Source organism: Kogia breviceps, chromosome 1, assembly GCF_026419965.1.
Source record: "Kogia breviceps isolate mKogBre1 chromosome 1, mKogBre1 haplotype 1, whole genome shotgun sequence".
In the NCBI taxonomy this organism is placed as follows: Eukaryota; Metazoa; Chordata; class Mammalia; order Artiodactyla; family Physeteridae; genus Kogia; species Kogia breviceps.
In genome coordinates, this window is record NC_081310.1 from 27,238,554 (window position 1) to 27,262,413 (window position 23,860).

General features: G+C 33.8%; 2 protein-coding genes across 14 annotated transcripts in view; one reads left to right on the forward strand and one right to left on the reverse strand.

Annotated features, from left to right (window-relative positions):
• Positions 1-23,860, reverse strand: part of TRMT1L (tRNA methyltransferase 1 like) — a 186,295-nt gene that overhangs the window by 50,563 nt on the left and 111,872 nt on the right. The window lies entirely within an intron of this gene.
• The window catches only part of SWT1 (SWT1 RNA endoribonuclease homolog), a 95,799-nt gene that overhangs the window by 7,946 nt on the left and 63,993 nt on the right, over positions 1-23,860 (forward strand). For 7 of the 13 annotated variants that reach the window (XR_010839757.1, XR_010839758.1, XR_010839759.1 and 4 more), the window contains 7 exons: positions 960-1,001; positions 3,948-4,680; positions 8,464-8,523; positions 10,302-10,431; positions 11,385-11,486; positions 11,930-12,118; positions 17,988-18,081. Coding sequence is in view for 10 of the 13 variants with exons in the window: in XM_067029529.1 (XP_066885630.1) it covers positions 960-1,001; positions 3,948-4,680; positions 8,464-8,523; positions 10,302-10,431; positions 11,385-11,486; positions 11,930-12,118; positions 17,988-18,081 (1,350 nt within the window). In the remaining 3 variants the exon portion in view is untranslated. The remainder of the gene's footprint in view (positions 1-959; positions 1,002-3,947; positions 4,681-8,463; positions 8,524-10,301; positions 10,432-11,384; positions 11,487-11,929; positions 12,119-17,987; positions 18,082-23,860) is intronic. The other 6 variants (XM_059076525.2, XM_067029516.1, XM_067029534.1 and 3 more) reach the window with 5 other exon arrangements.

Below are 23,860 nucleotides of genomic sequence, written 5' to 3' on the forward strand. Positions count from 1 at the left end.
AATCATCTTCTTTTTTTTGTGAATCTTTGTCTCTATATTATTATCTGTTAAAGTACACTCTGTCACAAATTTCATGTTATATTGACTATCACTTTCTAAATTTTTCAGATTTTTAATGCCTTTTGTACTAGTATCTGTTTTTTTAAAAAAAATTTTAAGTTCTAAAACACTGCCTGATTTTTCACTAGTTAACCTTTTGCTTAAGAACACATTTTCTCAGCTTGATTTTATATCCATGTATAAGAGTGTAAATGGAGTTCTGATCTATATACTCTACCCCCTTGGACTTATTCATATAGTCTCTGGGAGGAGGAAAATATAATGTTGAATTATTTTGAGAATAGGATCAAAATTATTCTAAGGATGCAGTGAAGTTCAGCTTGGTGTCAGTATTTACTCAAAATCTGCTACTTGGCTTCAGCCCTTGCTTGCATCACTGAATAGTTGAATGTCTTATTCAATGACATTTCTGTATCTCTGAACCCGAGTGTGATCAGTGACCATGTTATTGTGTGAGTTATTACCATATCTAATTAGGGTAACAATATCAGTAATGTGAACAGTGCAAAGCATCTAGATTTAATGTTAATCTCTGATTATTTACTTTCAGATGTTGGTGAGTAGTTTAGATGTAACTCGTAGTGAAATTTTCTTTTGTCAAAGACAAAAGTATATGGCATACAGTATACTTTGGAACGACCTTGTCGTGCATTTAAACAATGTGGTATATATTTGAAATGTTGATTGGACAAAAGAAAGCTGTAATACGGTGCTTAGTAGATATCAATATCAGTAATGCAGGATTTCTCACTACCATTGGTTTCCTGCAGAGAAAATGATTCATTTGAGGTTTTTTGTTTACTTCCTAGAGCAGTAAACAAACTTATTTGCCTTAAGGTTATAAATATTTCTTTATGATACGTGGCATCTTCTGAAAAGATCTCCCTATTCAACTACAGGAAAGGTCCCGAAATTGATGTGCAGACATTGAAAGCTGAGATGTAAGTGGAAAATCAGAGAGAATTTTGTCATCCTGAAAGCCAGTTACATTGTATGGTTACCACAATTCCAGATCCTTGGTTTAAGTACATATACATGAATTTATTAGCAATAAAAATATAAGCAAAGGCAGCAGTCTTTTGAAAATATTCAGAAAGCATTTCATCAAGTTGCACACAGTTTGTGGGATTTCTTCAATAAAAATTGCATCATAACCATTGGCCAGATCTTTAAGTCTAGGAGTTGAAAAGGAGATAAGTTTTATCTCAGCTAGTATTAGAGAGATGGTACTATTGCCATCAGCAGTACCCATTATTGGCAGAATTAACCAAAAAGTACTTTATTCTTCATTTGACCGAAGTTGAAAGTATGTATGTGATTTAATATCCTAAATGTGCATTATGATGGCTAATGGAGTAATCTAGCCACCGGTAATGTTGAGCAATTATTTTTCTTGCTGTATATCATGTTTTAAAACCTTGGCTACTAAATTTTGGGACTTCCCTGGTGGTCCAGTGGTTAAAACTACATGCTTCCACTGCAGGGCACATGGGTTCGATCCCTGTTTGGGGAACTAAGACCCCACATGCTGCGTGGCATGGCCAAAAAAATAAAAATAAAACCTTGGTTACTAAATTTTAAAATAATCTAATTATAACAATTAAATTTTTGACAAGACTTCACGTTTATTTTTGTATCACAAGAGTTCAATCTAGGATGGTGATATTTAGCTTCAGCTGATATTGAATTTACGCTTAAGTCATTCATAAAAAATAAGTATTTGCTATATGTCTAACATGTCTAAAAAGATCTCAGAACTTTAGTATTTTGGGTTGCAAATATACAACTGCATTATCACAATATAGCATTTTGCAAAACTAGATGATAAGAGGTAACTTTAAGATTTAATTTTGTTGGTCTTTTAAAAGGTATTATAATGCTGAGTTTTTATTAATTATGACCATATGGACCATTGTGCATAGATTGCTGTGAAATATGCAGTACAGGGCTGTTGTGAAGAAAAAAAATAAAATAGGAATATTAAACTGCTCAGAAAACGACAGGGTCTTGTTGAAATTTTTCTTTTGTTTGTTGTTTTTCTGATTTTTCTTTAATGCAGTTGATGTCTTATATGATATCCTATTAAGTGTCAAGCTAGGGTCCTATTAAAGTTTTGTTTTATTGCTACTTATTAACAGATAAATAATGATAGGCAGTCTTTTTATAGAAAGATAGTAAAGCAAGTAAAACCAGATGAAGACTCAGGTGAAACTCCTATAGAAACTCTGAGATGTTTATAGTTTGCTCTTGGATAAGTAATTATTTGAAAAGTTACTTAGTTACCATCTCTTTCCCCCCTGCTGGATGGTAAATTAATTGGGGGTCCAGACTGTATTTTATTATGTCCTCTGCTGCCTGCCAGTGCCCAGCAGAGTGACAGGTACTTAAAAGGCACTTAAGAATTTACTGATATAAATTAATGGATTGTGGTTCGTCGAATTTTTTTCCCCTTACTTTCTGACTACAAAGTAATATCTAGTTTCATTAAGCAGGAAAATGTTATCACTTCTAGCTATTGCTGCTTCTAAAACTTTTTAGCACATTTCTTTCTAGCTTTTTTACTATGCTAGACAACTGTTGAGACCACATTATGTATACAGATTTGTGCCCTACTTGTTCTCTGCTTAATATTATATCAATATGTTATGTTATGTCATTGAAAACTTTTCATAAACATCATTTGAAATGACTATGACACTATCATATTCGATAGAATGACATGTTTTTTAGTCATTTCAAAAATTTTAGCATTTATCTTGTACCTGATTTTTTGCTCTTATAAATAGCCCTGAATTGAATATCTTGCTGTTATTATTTTTTAGTCCATTTCTTTTTTTCCTCCTTGGTATAGATTTCTAAAGTGAGAATTACTAAGAAGTCAAAGGATAAGAACATTTCTTTGTTATATTGTCAGATTCCTTTTTGTAACTGTTAAATCATTTTGCATTTCCACTAGCAACATGAGAGGGTCCATTTTACAGTTTCTTGCTGGTGTTTAATGTTATTTAAAAATCTTTGCTAATTTGATAGAAGAAAATGGTATGTTGTAATTAGCATATCTGTGACTTCTAGGGAAGTCAGACTTTTTTCCCCAAAGTGTTTATTAGCTATTCCCTTTTTATCTTTCATTAATTTTCTGTTTATGCCTTATTCTAGAGTCTTAGTAATTTTTTAAAATTTTATTTTATTTATTTTTTTATACAGCAAGTTCTTATTAGTTATCCATTTTATACATATTAATGTATATATGTCAATCCCAACCTCCCAATTCATCCCACCACTACCCCTGCCCCACCACTTTCCCTCCTTGGTGTCCATATGTTTGTTTAGAGTCTTAGCACTTTTTGATGAGCTTTTTATTTACTAAGGCTAATAAGCTGTCACATATGTAGTAAATACCATTTCCAAGTTCTTTTAATTTTATTATTTTTTAATATGCTAAAGTTTTAAAATAAATAGTCATTTACATTTACTGTTTTCCTTTGTGATTTTTCCCACTGCTATTAAGTTTTGGAAGTTCTCTATTAAGAAATAAGATAAATATTCCCTTTTTCCCCTAGGGTTTTTAAGTATTTATTATGAAGTAGAGCAGTTATGGAAATAATAATTATTTTGCACTTAAGTGTTTAATGTGTTTGAAATTATACCATCTGGTATTATATAAAGCTGTACGTTTGTGGGTTTTTTTTCCAAATAGCAAACCAGTTATTCCAATACCGTTTGTTGAGTAATCCTTTCCACTTCATTCTTAATGTAACCATTTCTTGCTTTTTATGAAGTTCCTATCAGGCCAGTTCTTTCATTTCCTAACTAAAATGATACAGTGCAATATTACATATTATCAGGTGCAATTGTAATGTAACCTAGTTTTCTGTGCTGCTTTACAGACTGAATGTAGAAACTGACACTCCAAGAAAGAGACCAAAAATTAGTTCTTCATCCCAAGGACTTGTTAAACTCCAAGAAACATCATACTCAAATGATAATCAAATTATTTTTCAGAGTCCTTCTTCAAATGGAACTAAAAAAGGTATAAGTAAATGTGTCGATTTTAAAGATATTAAATTGACAAATGTTAAGAGTGAGCTGGACCATGGAATTAAAAACTTTAGCAGTCCTAAGATTGCCAAAGATGTGAGACCTAAAGCTGAAGGCCAGACGAGCGAAAAAAAATGGCCTCATTTACTTGCTCAGAGGGAGAAGATGAAGGAACTCAAGAAAGAAAGGTACAATAAATTTAGAGACAGTTCTGAAAAATATGTTTTGGAGAAATACAAGAGAATCCAATTTTCTCAGGATTATAAGTCCAACAAGATAATTAAGGAACCCCTCGAATCTAGAAGAAGAAAGATCAATTTCAAAATCCTAGGAGAATCCCGTGAAACCCTTCAGAAGCTTGTAGAAGAAAATGTCTTCAGTTTAGATTCTAACAACTTAAAGACTAAGCAGGAGAAAAAAGAATGCCTGGAAGGCTCCCAGGTTTCGTTAAATTTGACAAGGCACAAAAGTGAACATTTATTTTCAGATTCCACGTATAAGCAGACTGTTCGTGAGTGGGAAGGAAAATATCATGAGCATCAAAGAAGTAATGATTCAAGTTCTAGTGAAAACCTAACCCAGGTAAGGTGGTGCAAAATGAATATAGGCTTTAGCAAAGAGTTTTAATGTACTTAGGTTTGTGTTGTTTCTGTTATAGGTAATGATCATAGAGAGCGCCTGATTCTGTTTAGTCAGGAAGATAATGTTGATTCTTTTATTTTACCACGATAATTCCAATTTCCTTAAGAAGCTATCCTGGCAAGTATCAAGGATCCAAAATAGGACGGAATGTGTAAAAATATAGAAAGAAGCCATTATAGATCGTTCTACCAGAAAAGCACTGTGACAGTCTTAGGCTCTTCTCTAACTCCAGGAACTATAGAACATCCAGGGGTTATTATTCCAGATAGCTATTCGTTTAACAAATTATTTTTTGAATGCCCTATATGCCAGACACCACAATCACTGTCTTTGTTTTCAGAGACTTACTTAATTTGAGGAGACACAGAAACAGCCACCTCAGGTCTGATCAGTACTTATCACCTAATATGGGAATGAATACACAGCAGGGGATTAACACGGCCTTGGTGCACCGTGGAGGGATTAATTCAGGAAGGTTTACTGGAGGTGATAATAAGTAAACTGAGAACTGAGGATTGAATAGGAGTTATTCAGGTGCAGACAAGGTGGAATGAGATGGGAGAAGCAGGGATGTTCCAGGCAAAGGGAACTATGTGTACAGAGATCCAGGCTAGAAAGCTTGGCATATCTTGTTTTGCTTCTAAATTATGTAATAAGTCAGCATTTGTGGACTAATTTGAGAACCTAATTGCTACAGCCTTGTTTCTATGGCAAATAAAATTATTTATCGATACCTTTAAGACAACTTTTAGAACTTTGGAACTTAAGAAGTTCTGAAATTTAGAGACTGCTTAAAAACAGGTGACGGTGGAGCCTACCTACTTTTAGGAGTCAAGACTACAGAGTGTAGTATAAGATACTTCCTTTGAAAAATGGAGGGATTGTAACTAGGGAGGCCAGAAGAGCTTGAGAGAGAGTATTCTTTGTTCACTGAACTTGAAGGAATCCAAAGAAGGAAAGAATTGAGTTTGTTCTTTTTATTGTTTTCTTAAAGGAAAGCTACAGTTTTCTTCTTGTTCTCTATAATCAGTTCTGTAGAGTAGCACGCAAGCAAGGAATCTGAATTTGCCAGTATGTTTACCACACATCATTGTTTGGTGTTCCCCTCGTGCTGTACATCTGAGGAACAGTATGAGAAATCCCTGCACTGCATCTTATAGGTTGTTTTGCTCTCTGTGTAGAATTACTACACAAACCAAAAGAGATACATAGCATGAATATTAAGTTGTAGGGGAAGCAATTTTTGCATGATTACCTTTCAGTTATTCGAATTAAAACTTTATATTCCTTTGATAGCAGTCTTATCTGACTCAAAGTCATGTAGACACAGGAGCAGCAAGTAAATACTGTTCTTATCTTGAATATATTATCTTTAGCATATTATTGACAGTAGCTAATCATCTTAATATTATGTTTGTTGTTTTGTTTTCCTCATAAATTCCTCAGTAGATAATTATCTTCCTAAAATAATGAGTGTACTTTACAAAGAAATAACTATTTTCTGGACTTAGTAATCCTGTTATGCTTTCCTAGGAGAAAGTGACTTACTTTGTTTCTTAGGTTTTATAGTCCTTTGATACAGACCCTTCTCAGTTTGCACCCTCCCCTCACCATTGCTAACTAATGTTCTAGAGATTTGTGGTTTATAGGCCACTTTTATAAATGGTATCCCACTTAATTCTTATGAGTCTGTGGGGTAGAGATTCATCAGTTTTTCAAACATTAATTAAAGATAGCTATTATGTGTTAGGTTCTAGGGATTTAGAGATGAATAAGATGCTTTTTACCCTCAAGAAGTTCCCAGGGAGGTAGATTAGTAAACAAATACAATTGCAAATACAGTGAAGTAAGTATTAGAGCCCTAGGAATTTGGCTGGTATTAGTATAAATTTGGGAGTGAGTTAAGGAAGGGCTTATTAAGGTGGAGATTCTTAAGCTTGTTATTGAAAAATGTGTAGAGCAAAGAATAGAAGTGTTGTCCTGTCAGGGGAGAGGACCAGTTGTGTAATGGCCCAGAGTTATGAAATTGCATGGCAAGAGCCTACATGGGCACTTAAGTTGTTCGTTTTGACTTGAGTTGAGATGTGTAGAGAATCTATAGAAGAGGAAGTTGGAGAGGAAGCAAGGGTCCAGAAAATGGATTTCTTTATCTCTCATGGGAAAGATTGTTTTTTATCTTGTACATAGTACAGAACCATTGAAATGTAATCAGGGAAGCAGTATAATCAGGTTTTTGGTTTGGAATCACTCTAGCAGATAAAACCATTTATACCATCATTATTGTTATTCCCTTTTGTCATCTCTAGGGAAGGCTTTATCCCTGTCCATGTATTTTAATAAAGCATGGTAGGGGAAGGCAAACATTTAACACCCACTAAGACTTTCTTTTATAATAAGGAGGAGGTTTTCCAAGGACAACTGACACGAACTTTTCTGGATTTAGAGGTAACAGAAAATTTATTGAAATCACCGAAAGTGACCTGTGGTCAAAGAGAGTGAAGGGTAGTAGTAAAAGAATGAAAAGACTTCAGATGTCAGGAGTTGCAGGAAGTTCTATAATAATCTCTAGCTGGGTTGGCACTCCTTAGCTGAAAAGAACCTAAAGCTCTAGTGAGATTTAAAGTCAGGTGGAAAAGGCATTATAAAACCCAGGGTCATAGAATAGTAAAGCTATAATGGGCCTACGTGTGTGATGTTGTATCAGGTGAAGATTGATGTTGGGTAGTTTGGGTAGAAGCTGAATTCCCAATAAAGCAACATATGATACACTTGTTTAAAGAGGGTCTGTAATTTTTCTACAGTGTCTTGTAAAATACATGTGAGTTTGGTGCTTGGAGAATTCTTAGAAGATGATTTGGTTTAGTAGTGGCTTTTGCTGAGTTCCTTGTCACCTGTATGTAGGGTTGAGTAAGTCTCATCCACTCACCAAAAGTGCCAGTGGAAAAATTGAGATTTTCAGTCTTTGCTAGGAGACAAAAAATAAAACACCCATAAATGATAACATTTTTCAGCTTTTCCTCCCTCAGCCATATAATAATCTTCAAGTTCCCTTTGTTTTGTCATGTCACTTTTATAAATGGCTCATTTACTCCTGGATAAAAATTTCCCACCACCAAAGGCCAGCTCTTTTTACCTTTGCCATGGTTGTTCTGTTTCTTAGGGTGACATGTTTTATCCTAGAATACGAGTATTTTTAGGAATGTATATATGTAGATGAGTAAACCCTAAAGAATTTCTACTATGTTTCATAACTTAATAGAATGAGGCTTTTCTATTCTAGGGGCAGTTTTTCATCTGGGGGCAGTTTTGCCTCTTAGGGGGGCATTTGGCAACTGACTTGATGGAGACTTTTTTTTTTTCCAGTTCAGTATTTTTCTTTTTATTGTGACTGTTTAAGTATGTACCCCCAAACAACATAGTTTACTTGTCTTTAAACTGAAGTATAAATCCTTTTCTCTTCAACTCCATTTACAATCAGATTTTATCTCTATTACTCCACTGAAATTGCTTGGGCAAAGGAATGGAGACATTTTTGATTGTCAAGGTTGGGAGTGGGTAGGTATCTAGTGGGTAGAGAGAAGAGATACTTCTAAACATCCTACAATGCATAGGATAGCCCCCAAAACAAAGAATTACCTGATCCCAAATGTCAGTAGTGCCGAGGTTGAAAAGCCTTACTCTAGGTATATGCTTCGTAACTAATAAAATTACTTTTCATTTCAGAGTTTTGAAGCACCATGTTCTTCAGTGTCACTTGAAAGTATTCAAGATACAGATCAAGAGGTTACTGATATATTTACTTACTTTGAATATTTTTAATGAAATTAAGTCAAAGGGTTCCTATTTCAATAAAATATAATGAGTGTAGAAACCTTGATAGTATGAAAATAACAGTGATGTCTCTGCCTAATTCAATACGTAAGTTTTTATGAAGCCATGAAAAACTATTTGGAGAAGTATTTACATTCACTTTATCACCTTTTGGCCTTTTTTTCTAATAACCTCTAATCTGTTTTGACAGAGTATCCTTTTTAAAAAATAATTAATTAATTTATTTATTTTTGGCTGTGTTGGGTCTTCGTTTCTGTGCGAGGGCTTTCTCTAGTTGCGGCGAACGGGGGCCACTCTTCATTGCGGTGCGCGGGCCTCTCACTGTCGTGGCCTCTCGTTGCGCAGCACAGGTTCCAGATGCGCAGGCTCAGTAGTTGTGGCTCACGGGTCCAGTCGCTCCGTGGCATGTGGGATCTTCCCAGACCAGGGCTTGAACTGGTGTCCCCTGCATTGGCAGGCAGATTCTCAACCACTATGCCACCAGGGAAGCCCTTCTAATCTGTTTTGAATAAAGAGCATGCAGCCTGTGGCCCACAAGTTACATGAATTTTAAATTAATGTTATGTTTTTGCATGCTTATGCCTTGGCTTGCCAAAATGCAGTATGATAGTAACATGTTTTGCCTCCTATTTCTAATTAGCAACAAGATGAACATTTGTTCAATGAAAATGAGGGCACATACATATTTATTTTTTACCTGTTGCTTCATTTCTCAGCTAGAATCTCCTGGTTGAACTTCATAGAATTATTGCATACAATTTTATCTTCCATGCTTCTAAATTAAAATTAGATTCATAGAACACTTTGTGTTTTTCTATTTAAAGGAGACTTTAAAACCATACTGATTGCTTTTTATTTGTGACAGTCAGTTATACTTTTATGTCTTTTGGGTCAGTGCCCCTTGATAGAAGAAAGATTTCTCACCTCTGCTCTAAAGTTAGATTATACTTTAATTTCTTTGCATCAGAATACATCAGGGAACTACTTCCCTGAAGTGAGAAGGGTATTAAGATCTGGATTTCAGTTTTTGATGGTTCATAAACAGTCTTAGAAATCTTAGGAAAATTGCTCATCATCCAGATAAAAACATATTTGGCTCCTAAAATACTTTGAAGTGGGAATGGGAATTAACTTATTTTGAAGTCTGTTTTGTACTGGGCTCTGTGTGAGGTTCTTCGCATTATTTCATTTAATCCTTACGAAAAATACTAAAAGGATACAGATATTTAATATTCTTATTGTGTAGATAAACTGAGACCCATGGTTGTTAAATAATATGCTTGCCTAAGGTTGCAGAAATAATAAAGTAAGAAGAGCTATATTAGAAACCTTGTGTATGTTTATAAGTCTGTATTCTTTCATCATGTGGCTTTCATATTTTTGTAAATATTTTTCTTTCCACAAACTATCTCATATTAAGTGAATTAATTAAGAATTAATTGCGGGCTTCCCTGGTGGCACAGTGGTTGAGAGTCCGCCTGCCAATGCAGGGGACACAGGTTCGTGCCCCGGTCTGGGAAGATCCCACATGCTGCAGAGCGGGTGGACCCGTGAGCCATGGCCGCTGAGCCTGCGCGTCCGGAGCCTGTGCTCCGCAATGGGAGAGGCCACAACAGTGAGAGGCCCGCGTACCGTAAAGAAAAAAAAAAAAGAATTAATTGCTTTTTTCTCTTAATAATCTGCAGAGAAAATAATTCAAAATATTTTACTGCGGGTCTTTTGCAATTTAGATGCAGATTGTAGAAGAGCTTCACGCTGCACGTGTGGGAAAAAGTGTGGATTTACCTGTGGTTCCACCTTCTGGAGAGTTAACAAGTATGGAGATTGACTTGGTGGAAGATGATGTACATTCCTCTTCTGGTATATCCTATACGCATATGACAGTTTTATGATCTCCTATGTTTTCTTAAGAATTAATGAGCCAACATTCAATTTTTATAATATTTAGGTGAAAAATGTTAAAATGTGCTTATTTGAAATAATGTATATTTATTTTAGCTACAGGAATCATGTCTAAGATTGATCTTATCATCATTTGCTTTATATATCTCACATTATTAGGCAGTTAGACACATTTTCTCTTTCTCCTTTTGCCAAGGGGCAGTAATCAGAGTTATGAGCTGTCTTTTATTTTTGCTCTTAATCATAACTTTTAACAATTTCAGCTTTGTAAAGCATTGATCAGAAATAATGCAAATTGCTCGAAGGTATTATATTCATGGATTTCCTATTTATATAGTAAAATTGTGATTATTCTCACTCCTTGGAGAAGATAATGATAGATATTACCCAAAATATGTTAGTATACTGTTTTGAGTTGTATTTGTAAAAATAGTAATGCTATATTACATTCACATTGCATTTTTCAATTTATTAAGTGTTTTCCTATGCATCACCTTACCTGTTCTTCACATGACCCTATGAAATAACAGTGCTAGTATTATCTTTTTTCTTTCTTTTACACATATTTGTTTTTTCAGTTATATTTCAGAGTACATTCAATTTAGCTTATGATTCCTAAGTACATAACTACCAGTGATAGAGTACAGGGTTTGGCAACATAATTACTGCTGGTGCAAGTTAATTTATGATTTAAAATCCACCCGTAAGCAATATACAATATTCTACTGGTGGATAATTAAACACTGATTACTGTTCTTTTTCTTAAGAATTGGAGTAAATGAATTTTTGTTTTTATTGTCTAAAGTACTGCCTTAAGAATGCTATCAAAGTTCTGTGATATCAAAATTGTAGTTATTATACAAGTCTGTTATCAAATGTCATGAAATCCTCACTTTGCTTTTTTTCTCTAGCAGATACTGCTTCAGACAAAAAGCTTTTAATTGTTGTTGACACAAATATACTGATGAATCATCTCAAATTTGTTAGAGTTTTGAAGACAACAGAAATCCCAGGTATTTATAAAACATATTTACCGATTCTGATTTTCTTATTTGAGTTGATACTTTATATTAACAGTGATGTGGGTTTTTTCCCCCCACAAACTTATTTCCATTTGGATATGCTGTTAAGTATGTGTGTGTGTGTATATATATATATATGTATATATATATATATATATATATATATGAAGCATAATCAACTTAAGTTTTTTAAAAAAAAGAGCCTTTACAGGTTAACCTAGTTTCTAAACTTACTCTTCTTTGATTTCCAGTAGTATTTATTTTTCAACATTCTTTTGACACTTATATCTGATTTTATTTCCTATTTTTATCTATTACCTCTTCATTTAGATTGTGACTGTCTTTAAAACTTATAATTCTCCTATAGCAGTTTGAAAAAAAATAGTAGCTCAATACATATTTGTTGATGTCTAAGAAATCTTTTTATTTTTTAGGCTTTGACAGACTTGTGTTACTAATTCCCTGGGTTGTTGTGCAAGAGCTGGATCGTATGAAGGCAGGAAAATTACTGAAACATGCCCAGCACAAAGCTATACCTGCAGTTCATTTCATCAATGACAGTCTCAAAAATCAAGATAGAAAGCTATGGGGTCAGTCAATACAACTTGCATCTCAAAAACTTTGTAAGTATTGTTCTCTCAAGGTGCTTCCTGATTAAGATTTATTTGGATGCTGACTCATTAATGAAGGGAAATGGTGCAGAACTTAAAAAAAATTAACAGTATTACAGTGTGAAGTGGCAGGGCATAGTGATGCTTTGGCATATTCTGTTAGGCTTGGTTTGGAGGCCTTTGATTTTTATTTTTCTGCTTCTCCTAGACCTTCTTAGGTTATGTCCATATTTCACAGAGGATGACTGTATAGTTCTGTATGCATAGTTGTCTATATTACAGTACTTTGGATTCTTTTTTTAAAATACCATGGTGAGTGATGAGGCCAGTAAGTTATGTATGTTTCTGATCATCACTGCATGCAGTTAATATAATGCAGAGGCAGGCATTGTTTTCCTCTGGTTTGTCAGAACCTGTAATAAGGAGGTATTTTTATTATAGAGGTCTATAGATTTTCTCCTGATTTTTTTTCCATATTAGTTTCTTTTTTTAGTCATTTAAAAATCTTAGAACCTAAGTATGTTCTTCATGTTTTTATTTTATTTTTTATTTTTTAATTTTTTTTAACATCTTTATTGGAGTATAATTGCTTTACAATGGTGTGCTAGTTTCTGCTTTCTAACAAAGTGAATCAGCTATACATATACATATATCCCTATATCTCCTCCCACTTGCATCTCCCTCCCACCCTCCCTTTCCCACCCCTTGTTCTTCATGTTTTATATAACTATTTGGAAAAAGATCGTGTGTAAAGCAACACTGTTGCCTCTGCAGAGTTTATACATACATTTAGAGGATATATTTCATTCTTTAAAAATTTGTTTCTTTCCAACTCAGAAATATTTGTATATGTAGATTTTTATTATTTTAAATGTGGATTTATGTTGTCTACTGTATCCATATTTACCATAGGATATGAAAGAATTCATCTTTAGATGAATCTAATCATGAAATTAACCCTGAGAAGGCTTTTGGCACAGCTGTTTAGTCTTAAATCTTTGAAGAAAAAGGGCCTCTCTCATTAATTCCTTACAAGTATTTATTAGCTCTTAGTATATTCCAAATACAATGCTTATGCATTTGAGTAGGAACATCATGTGCTGTTTAAGAGCTTTTAAAGGAAACCACTTAAAAAAGTCACTTATTAGAGTTAAGAAAATATTAAAAATATTAAAATTAAAAACACATATTAAATTGAACACCTTAGATGGTCTTTCTTTTTACTTTCTGTTATGAAAACTTTCAAATGCAGTATAATATAATATAATATAATATAATATAATATAATGAATCCCTATGTACCTCTCACTCATTTTCAGTGATTCTCAACATTTTGTCATTCTTGTTTATTCTCTCATTTCCTTCTCCCCTTCTCCCCCAACTCCTGGAACTCCTGTAGTACTTTGGTAGGTATTGCTAACAGATAGGACTTTTTAAAAAAACAGCCATGCAGTTAACAAAACCTCTGATCTAAACCATCATTTCAGTAAAACCCCGATCCTTAAGAAGAGGTGGGAATTTTTTTTTACTCTTAATCTTTTATTGTTTTTCTTTGTTAGTTGATACAAATTGTGTTTTATTATATAAATGATGATAATAATAGACAACACTTACATGGCCATTACTCTCCAGACCCTTTTCTAAGTGCTTTACAGCTAATATCTCATTCAAACCTTATAGTTCTTGTGGAAGATAAATTCTTACTAGATCCATTTTATTGATGAGGAAATTGAGACATAGAGATGTTAAGAACTTGTCCTAAATGGAATATCTATCCCTTCAATAGATTGACTTTGAGACTTATTTTAGAAGAGCTAATTTTAGAATAGATATTTTGGCCACATTTATTATTTATAGATGCTTGTTATGTTTATTTTGATTTTTCCATTTTTATGTGCTTTTTCGAAACTTTAACTTCTTCAGTCTGTGCTTTTTGGGTTATTAAGGAGGATAAATCATAGTAGTGGTCTCAAACTTCTGTGCTGCTTCAATTTCTGGGTCTTCCTTGAAATCCATATTTCACTTTAAAGCTTAAATTGGTATTATTTGATCTTTGTTTTGTTAAAATGTGCTTTTAATTATAAGATTGTAGTAGATTATTTGTGTAATTGTCTGTCAGATAAATCCTTTATGTGTTTCACTGTATCAATGTTATCTGTCAAACTGATTATTTAAAACATTCTTTATACAAAATCTAATGTACTCAATACATTTATCCTGTTGATAGTGATTTTATGATATCCTTTAGAAATACCCTTAGTCATTTTTATCATAATAAAATTATATTTTATATTCTAATGGTAAATTGAAATTCTTATGAAAAAACTTAATTCAGGATTATTGAGTGAAATTAAAGTACTTGCTTGGAGAAAAGCAAGAACAAAACAGTCTTTACACTACATCTGTTGAGCACATTTGCCACTAACTCTAATAATTGCTTATCTTGCTGTATTATTTTCTTTTATGTAATTCACAGTATTATAACAATGCATTTTTTTAGACAAGCATTCTCCATTAAAAAAAAGAAAAATGCCACAAGTTGAATGCAGATAGTCCATGTTAAAGTAGCCTTAGTTGACCATAATTTTAGTGTTGTCCTTACTCTTTTTAAAATTGTGTTTATTTGATGTAGTATGCATTATGGTGAGAAGAGAATAGGATTTGAAATGTGATTGACCTGGGTTTATAAGCTGACCTAGGGAGAGTTAAAGGTGAGGAAACTGAGTAAATGAAATGGGAGGAAATGACCTCCCCCTGAAAAAAAATGGTTGTGAAGATTGGTTGAGCTAATATATTACTTAACGATTTATGGTCTGGAATAGGCGATAATTCTTTTGTGTCCTTTTACATGAGAAGGTTATACAGATTGATTAGAAAAACTAAAAATCCCTTTCCCCTAAATGGACATAGATTATTAATAGATAATTCACAAAAGAAGAAGTACAACTAGTCAGTCCTTTGTTCAAGGCAAATATTTTCCTGTCTGTTTGCTGTTTTTAATATTGTTAATTTCTTATGTATAAAGTTTTAGTTTATATCTTTCACTTTTTCCTTTGTTGTTTTTTTTATTGCTTCTATGTTTAGAAAGCTACTCCTTCCCAGCACTTGATAGGAACACAGTGCTCAGTGCATTGGGAATATGAATTAGTAACTTTTCAGGAGAGCAATTTATTAGTGTGTATTAAGAAGCCAAAAGAGATGGTCCTCTTTCTAGAAATTATTTTAAAGAAATAATCAGAGATGCTCACAGTGATTTATATAAATAATGTTCATCACAGCATGATTTATGCAGCAAAAAATTGGAAACAATCTGACTGTCTAACAATTGGAGAAGTTACATATAATGATGTAGCCATATGAGAGAATATTGTATTTTGAAAAATGTTAATGATGTGTGATATTAAAATAAGATTTAAAAGAATATAAAGTGCAATCTCAAATTTCTTAGGTTAAGTTAGACAGAGAAAGACAAATATCATATGACATCACTTATATATGGAATCTGTAAAAAATTAATACAAAAAAAACCACTTAGAAATTTGTCTCAGTTCTGAAGGCTAGAAGTCTAAAATCAGTGTGTCAGCAGGGTTGTTTCCTTCTGAGGGCTTTGAGAGAAAGATCTGTTCCAAACTGCTCTTCTTGTCTTATAGATGGCCATCTTCTCCCTATTTCTCTTCACATCGTCTTCTCTCTGTGCACATCTGTCTCCAAATTTCCCCTTTTTAATAAGAATACAAAGTCTTATTGGATTAGGGCTGACAATAATAGACTCACTTTAACTTGCAAAAAGAATAAAAAACAAAAACAGGATTTAAAAGAATATGAAATACAGTCCCAAATTTCTTAGATTATGCATGTATACTTATAGATGGTGGATATTGGTAATACTGAGCTGATGGAATTATGAGTTATTGTCATTTTCTTAATATTTGCTGAATTTTCCAGATTTCCTATAATTATTTTATTTTTATAATTAGGTAAAAATAATTAAAAGCAAAAATAAAGTTATCTGACACCTTCCACATGAGACATTTGTTCCATCATTTTTATATTTTCTTTTATTATATTTTTGTTGAATCATTTATCTGCCAAATATTTGTACCCGACACTTCTAAGTGTTGAGGCTGCAGCAGTGAATGAGACATACAAGACCTGCTATTGAGAAGCTTTAATTCTATTAAATGTTAAAAATCATATTAACTATAATTTATACAGAATTTATTTTGGTGTTGAATGTAAGTAGAGGTCATTGCTGTTGAAGTGCCATTTAAGCTGAGTCTTAAGTAATGAATGTACGCTACTTAAGGAACACATGATATAAGCATATATTGGGCCAAGTTTTCCATATAAATTTTCTCATTTAATCATCCTGTTAAGCAGTTTGTCCATTATTACATGTCCAGTATGTGGGAAAGCAGGGATTAAAACCCAGATCAGTCTGTTTTCAGAGTCTGTTTTGTCCACTTTTGAATAGTACCTGAGCAGGTGCTCAAAAATATTTGTTGATAAAATATTTCATAAATATTCTTGTAGTTTTAGGTATATCTTCCAGGCCCATGTGTCCTAGAAAATATGACAGAACAGGTATCTTGAACTTTGATACCTTTAGAGCATGTACTGTAGCGTTTAAACATCCTTTTTTTGGTCAAATTGAATTACTAAAGTTAACCAGTGATTTTGAGCTGCCCATTTTGCATTATTGTTGTATTTACTCTGTGAGCTAAAAGAAGGAAAATTGGCTGCTATAATATATGTCTGGCTGGCCGGCTGGTTGTCTGATTAAAGAACTGAATCACATCTCCCTAAGGCTCATGCAGTGAGATCAGTTGAGTTCTGTCTAGATTTCACCACGAGATTGTGAGACCCCAAAGAGCTTGTCTTTTGAATGTCCAATTACCTAGCATAGGCACCTGGTGCAAATTAGACCCTATATAAATATTTATTGAATGCATGAATGAATTTTCTAATTTGAAAGTTTAGAGGACTAAGTAACTGTAGGCTAAAAGTTGAGGGGAAAAAAAGGTTATAATCTGGTAACAAAGTTGAGGCTCACTGTCCAGTACATCTTGAATTTCAGTGTGTAAGAGAGTTGACAAGGGCTTAAATCAATCTTTGGGTCCAGGCTCCAAAGAGTCTTATCCAGAAATGGGTCTGGGTAAGTACCCCAGGGAGTTCTGAGGCAGGTAGTGTAAGGACTTATATAAGAAATGCTGTCTTTGGTCCTATTCCTACACATTACATTATTTTCACAAAAAACCAAACTTACTACATGCTTTAAGGCTTAGAGAATGCTAGAGGACACTCTGTCAGCCACATATTAGCATTTGTTAGAAATTACTTTTTGTATTCTCTGCCTAGCCCCTGTGTTGCCTTCTCGTGTACATCTCTCTCTAAATGTTATTGCTTAGAGTTTAAGAAAAAGCAGACACATGAAAGTGGTTCTGTTACTGGCAGAACAGTTGCTTATAATTTTACAGACCTCTTTTAAGTTGTTAATTTTAAGCATGATGTAATCATATAATTTACTTATATTAAGTCACTAAGGGACTGAAGTGAGACTAGATTCGTAGCTTTTGGTTTCTAATATGGCATTTAACCTACTGATCAGATTTTTTCCATTGGGTTTATTAATAGGCATATCCTATTCCATTTTACTGATAGTAGCAAACTAATCAGTTTGTTAAACCCACAACTATATGCTGCCTGAATTCTAGATCCAGAATTTTCAAGGCATTGTTTTTGTTGTGTCTTATCTTCCTCTTCTTATTTAAAAAGTTTTCTTTCTTTTAGATGATTTGATTTGTAAATATGGCCTAGATTATTCATACAGTTCCCACATTTTTAGTGTGCTTATTGATTGTTGCTTTTACTAAATTTGCAGATGGATTCAGTGATGAGAACAATGATGATCGTGTATTAAAATGCTGTCTTCAGTACCGAGAATTATTCCCTTGTTCTCTTGTTATTTTGTGCACGTGAGTTTCATGATCATTTTACTCTTTTTTAAAAAGTAGCGACTTACATTAAAGAATTTTTAAAAATCATACTGTGTCCCCCATACCAAGATGAAAAAACATACATACTTTTCTAAATCTGCCAGTGAATATGTTCAGTTATACCTCACATTCTTATAATGTGCAAGCTATAGAAGAATGAGATTTGAATCTCATGGTTTCATTTCAACTTAAGTTATTTGATATTTGGAAAACTTTTGAAAAAGCAGGGAAAGTCAGTTTAACATCCCCCCAAAATAGAAATAAAAATATGACATTTTTGATCACGAGGCAAGAGAGTTAATTAACTAATTAATTAATTTGTGGAGAAAGGCTAAGTTATGTTTCAGTTATATCCTTGATGCCTGTGATAGAGTTAGAGTTGGAATTTTGGATCTACCACCGAATCAGCTTTGTGACCTTGGAAAGTTGCTTAATGTTTCCTCATGTGTAAAATATAGGGAGGATAATAATACCTGCCTTTATAAGGTTATTGTGAGTATTTAGTCAGAAAAAATATATATATGACTTAGAAGAGTGCCTAGCACATAAAATTATCTCAATAAGTTTTTTCCTCCTTCTCCCTTCCTCATTCCATTCCTCCATTCCCAACTAATGTATTCATAACTTAGTTCTAAGGTAAAAGTATCATAATGTTAGCAAAATTGTATTCATCATGTATGAGAAAAGGCTTTAAAGGAACTGATAAGAGCAATTTTAATTTGCAGTTTTAGTCTGAATTGTATTCACTGAAAAATGGACTTTTTACAGTTTCATGATCATGCCTAAGTTCTCTGAAATGGAGTGATTATGAATAGCTGTAAGATTTTTCTTGTAAGGGGGCTTGGTCGATTATCATTTTAGCTGTGTTCAAAGATAATGTTATTTTTTTATATTAAAGGAAATATTAGAGATTTCTGTCTCTAGTTTCAAATTATTTTTTAATCTAGGACATAATATATCATGTTGGAGTTTGTTGAAGGCTGAAATAGAATTAGTAATATGTTAATCATTTTGAATTTGAGATAAACTAAAATTGAGAGATAATTTTTATATAATTGTTATTTTTTTTAGTTCAACTTAGAATGAAAATTAAATTGGTGAGATTTTATCAGTTCTCCATTATTTCTGCAGTCACTGTTTTGGAATTAACAGATGTAACAGTTTTTAGTGAAATGAAAATTTGTAGTCAGACTTTACTTTTTTTCTTTTTAATGTGGTACGTGGGCCTCTCACTGTTGTGGCCTCTCCTGCTGCGGAGCACAGGCTCTGGATGCGCAGGCCCAGCAGCCATGGCTCACGGGCCCAGCTGCTCCATGATATGTGGGATCCTCCCGGACCGGGGCACGAACCCGCGTCCCCTGCATCGGCAGGCAGACCCTCAACCACTGCGCCACCAGGGAAGCCCCCACACTTTACTTTTAACTGACATCATCAGGCGAGCCTATTTTTTATATTTATTTTTTCCTATAAAGTGTGATAATCATACTGTTAAGTCACACATACTTAATGTGAGGATACATTTATATTACTTAAATGGATGATGATTATAATAATATTAATAACAACGGTGATTAGGAGAACCCTTCTATAAACACTATATACTATACCTCATTCTAAGTGCTTTACTCACATTTGCAATCCTAAATATGGGCCAGCAACCCCCCAGTTAATATTTCCAGTCCACACCTCTCTTCTAAAGTCTCGACTAGTATATTCATCTACTTATTCGATATCTCTGTTTGGATGTCTCATAGACATCTGGAACCTACCATCTCCAAAAATGAACTCCTGGTCTTTCCTTCTAAACTGTTCTCCATCTGAATAAAAAGTGCCATCTTCCACCCATTTGCTAAAGCCAGAAACCTAGGAGTCATTTTTGATTCCTGCCTTTCCTTCGTAATCTATATCCAGTTAAATAGCAGGTCTTGTATGGTCTTCTTTTCTTTGTCTACTCTGCCACCATCCGATGTCAAGTGATGTTATTTTTCCTGTTCCTTTTCTGCTTTAAGACCCATTATGCTCTCTACTTCAATACTTACTTTCCATTTATTTTTCAAAAAGTAATAATGGTATTTTTAATTTTTAAAAAGTTTCATTATGAAGAATTTCAACAACTTTCAAAGTGAAGAAGAGTTAATAAACTCCTAAATACTCAGTTACAACAATTATCAAGATTCTACCATTCTTCTATTATGTATATTTCCATCTACTCCCTGTTCCCCTATATGATTATTTTTATACAGTTCTTTTTATTTTAAGGAAAAATGTATAATATTAAAATGCCCAAATCTTAACCATACAGTGTTGACAGTGGATACCCTGGTGTAGCCCACATCCCTCTTGATACATAGAATATTTCCATTACCCCAGAAAATACTCTCATGCCCCTTTTGTGCTCTTTTCCTAGTTTCTTAAGGTGGATGCTTAGATCATTTTTGAGACTGCTGTGAATTTCCCTTTAAGCACTGCTTTAGCTGCATTCCACAAATTTTGATATGTTGTGTTTTTATTTTCATTCAATTTAATATATTTTATAATTTTCAGGAATTCCCTGGCAGTCCAGTGGTTAGGACTCAATGCTTTCACTGCCGGGGCCCAGGTTTGGATTCGATCTCTGGTCGGGGAACTAAGATCCTGGAGCCATGCGGCGTGGCCAAAAAAAAAAAAAATTATAATTTTCCTTATAATTTCCTTTTTGACCCATAAGTTATTTAGATATTTGTTGCAATTAATTCCAAATATTTTCAAAATTTCCAGTTATCTTTTGTTATTGATTTGCTCTTTAATTCTGTTATGACTTGAGAACATAATTTATATGATTTCTGTTCTTTTAAATTTGTTAAACCTTGTTTTATGGCCAAGAATAAGGTCTAACTTGGTGAATATTTTATGTGCACTTAAGAAGAATGTATTCAGCTCTTGTGGGTAGAGTATTCCATAAATTTTAAATTGGTCAGTTTTGTTGATAGTGTTGTTCATGTCTTCTATACCCTTACTAATTATCTGTCTACTTTTTTTCTATGATTACTGAGAGAGGAGTATTGAAATTCCGGACTGTAATTGTGGATTTGTTTACTTCTCCTTTCTGTTCTCTTTGTTTTATTTCATGTATTATGAAGCTCTGTAGTCAGAGGCATACACATTTAGGATTGTCTTCTTGGTGAATTGATACCTTTCTCATTATACAGTGTCTCATTTTGTTACTGATAATATTCCTGGTTCTGAAGTTTTCTTTGTTTAGTATTAATATTACTACTCCAGTTTTGTTTGCTTAATATTTATGTTGTATATCTTTTTCATCCATTACTTTTAACCTGTGTCTTTATATTAAAGTAAGTATTTTGCGGATAACATGTATTTGGTACTTTTCTTTTTTTCCATTCTGACAATTTCTGTCTTTTTAATTGATGAGTTTCTATTATTCACAGTTAATTGGTTGGATCAGAATCTACCATTTTACTAATTATTTTCTATTTGTTCAGCTCTTCTTTTCTTCCTTTTCCTTTTTTTTTTTTTTTTGCTTGGACTAATTGTGGTGCCATTTTATCTCCATTATTGGCTTTATACCTTTTTGAAAAAATTTTTTAATGGTTACTTCAGTGTTTATAATATACAGCTTTACTTGATCAAAGTCTACCTTTAAATAATACTATATTGCTTCATGTGTATTGTAAGGATTTTAATATGCTTCGAATTTCTCCCCCTGTCCATTTTTGCTATCATTGTCATATATATATTTTACAGAAACAATAAACACAATACTTTGCTAATATTTTTGCTTCAACCATTTACCATCTAAAGCAATTTAAAATAAAGTGAATATTTTAATCTTGCATTCCATTTTTAACACTATTCATTTCTTTTTTTGGATCCAAGTTTCTGTCTGGTGTCAGATTTCTGGTCATATTCATTTTGCCCAAACAACTTTCTTTGACATGTTAAATCTGTTGGCAGTGCATTTTCTGGTTTTATTTGTCTGATAGTGTATTTATTTATTTATTTTTGAAAGATATTTTTACTTGATGTACAATTCTGGGTTGATTTTTTTTCTTTTTCTTTTTCTTCTGGTATTTTAAAGGTGTCACTCCATTTTCTTCTAGCTTGTTTGGTTTCTGTTGAGAAGTCTGCTGTAAATGTTGTCTTTTTCCTCTGTGTATAATGTGTCTTTTTTTTTCCCTCTCATCGCTTTCAAGACTTTGTCTTTTGTTTTTTTAGCAGTTTGTTTTAGCAGTCTTTAGCAGTTATGGCCAGTTGTTTGTGTGTATGTTTGTGCTAGAGGAGAGGAAATTATCATGCTTGATATTCTCTGAGCTTGTTGGATTTATGGTTTGGTGTTCATTTTTAGTTTTGGAAAATTCTCAGCCAAATATTTCTTCGAGTATTTCTTCTGCCCCATTCTTTATTTTCTCCTTCTGGTATTACAGAATTACACTGTAGTAGTCAGCATCCATGATGACTCTAGTGATCCCTGCCTCTTAGTACTTTTTGTTTGTTTTCGTTTTTTCTTTTTTTTTTCTTTTTTTTTTTTTTTTTTGGCTGCACTGCACTGTGAGATCTTACTTAGTTCCCTGACCAGGGATGGAACCCAGGCCCCCTACAGTGGAAGTGCAGAGTCCTAACCACTGGACTTCCAGGGAATTCCCTGTGCCTCTTAGTATTAATGCCCTTGTGTAGTCCTTTCCTACATTGTACCAGGATTGGTTGTCTGTGTGACTGATAGCATGCATCAGAAGCGATGGTATATCACTTCTTAGATTAGGTTGTAAAAGACTGGGAATTCCTTCTAGGGCACTCTTTTGTTTCTTCCATCTCTCTTGGATCACTTATTGTGGGGAGGCAAGCTCCATGCTGTGAGGAGCCCTGTGGAGAGGCCCACATGCTGAGAAACTGAAGCCTCCAGACAAAAACCAATGAAGGGCTACTCCCTGCCAATAGCCACATGAATGAGCAGCAATTAAATCTTGAGATGACTGCAACCCCAGGCAATAGCACACTTCACCTTTGTGAGAGACCCTGAGCCAGAACCATTCAGTCAAGCTACTCTCAGATCCCTGACTCTTAGAAGCTGTGTGAGATAATAAATGTTTTTCAAGCTGCTAAATTTGGGGGATTAATTGTTACACAGCAGTAGACAACCAATACATGCATGTATATTGGATCATTTGATATTGTTCAACAGCTCTTATGTATTTTTTTAACCTTTTACTCTCTTTTTGTTTCAGTTTGGATAATTTCTTTTGACCTGTCTTAATGTATGTTGTTTCTTTCCTCACTTGTGTTGAGTCTGTTGAGGAGACTGCTGAAGGCATTCTTCATTTCCATCTGGTTTTTTTTTTTTTTTTTTTTTTTTTTCCCGGTACGCGGGCCTCTCACTGTTGTGGCCTCTCCCGTTGCGGAGCACAGGCTCCGGACGCGCAAGCTCAGCGGCCATGGCTCACGGGCCCAGCCACTCCGTGGCATGTGGGATCTTCCCGGACCGGGGCACAAACCCGCGTCCCCTGCATAGGCAGGTGGATTCTCAACCACTGCGCCACCAGGGAAGCCCTTCCATCTGGTTTTACATGCTCTTCACCTTTTTTATTAGAGCCTCTAACAGATTAGTCAAAATTATTTAAAATTTCGTATCAGATAGCTTCAACATCTGTGTCATATCTGAGTCTGGTTCTGTTGATTGCTTTGTCTTTTGGCAGTATGTTGCTTTTTTTTCTGGGCAGAATTTATATGCAGATTTTAGGACTCACCTTCTCTGTGGTTTCCT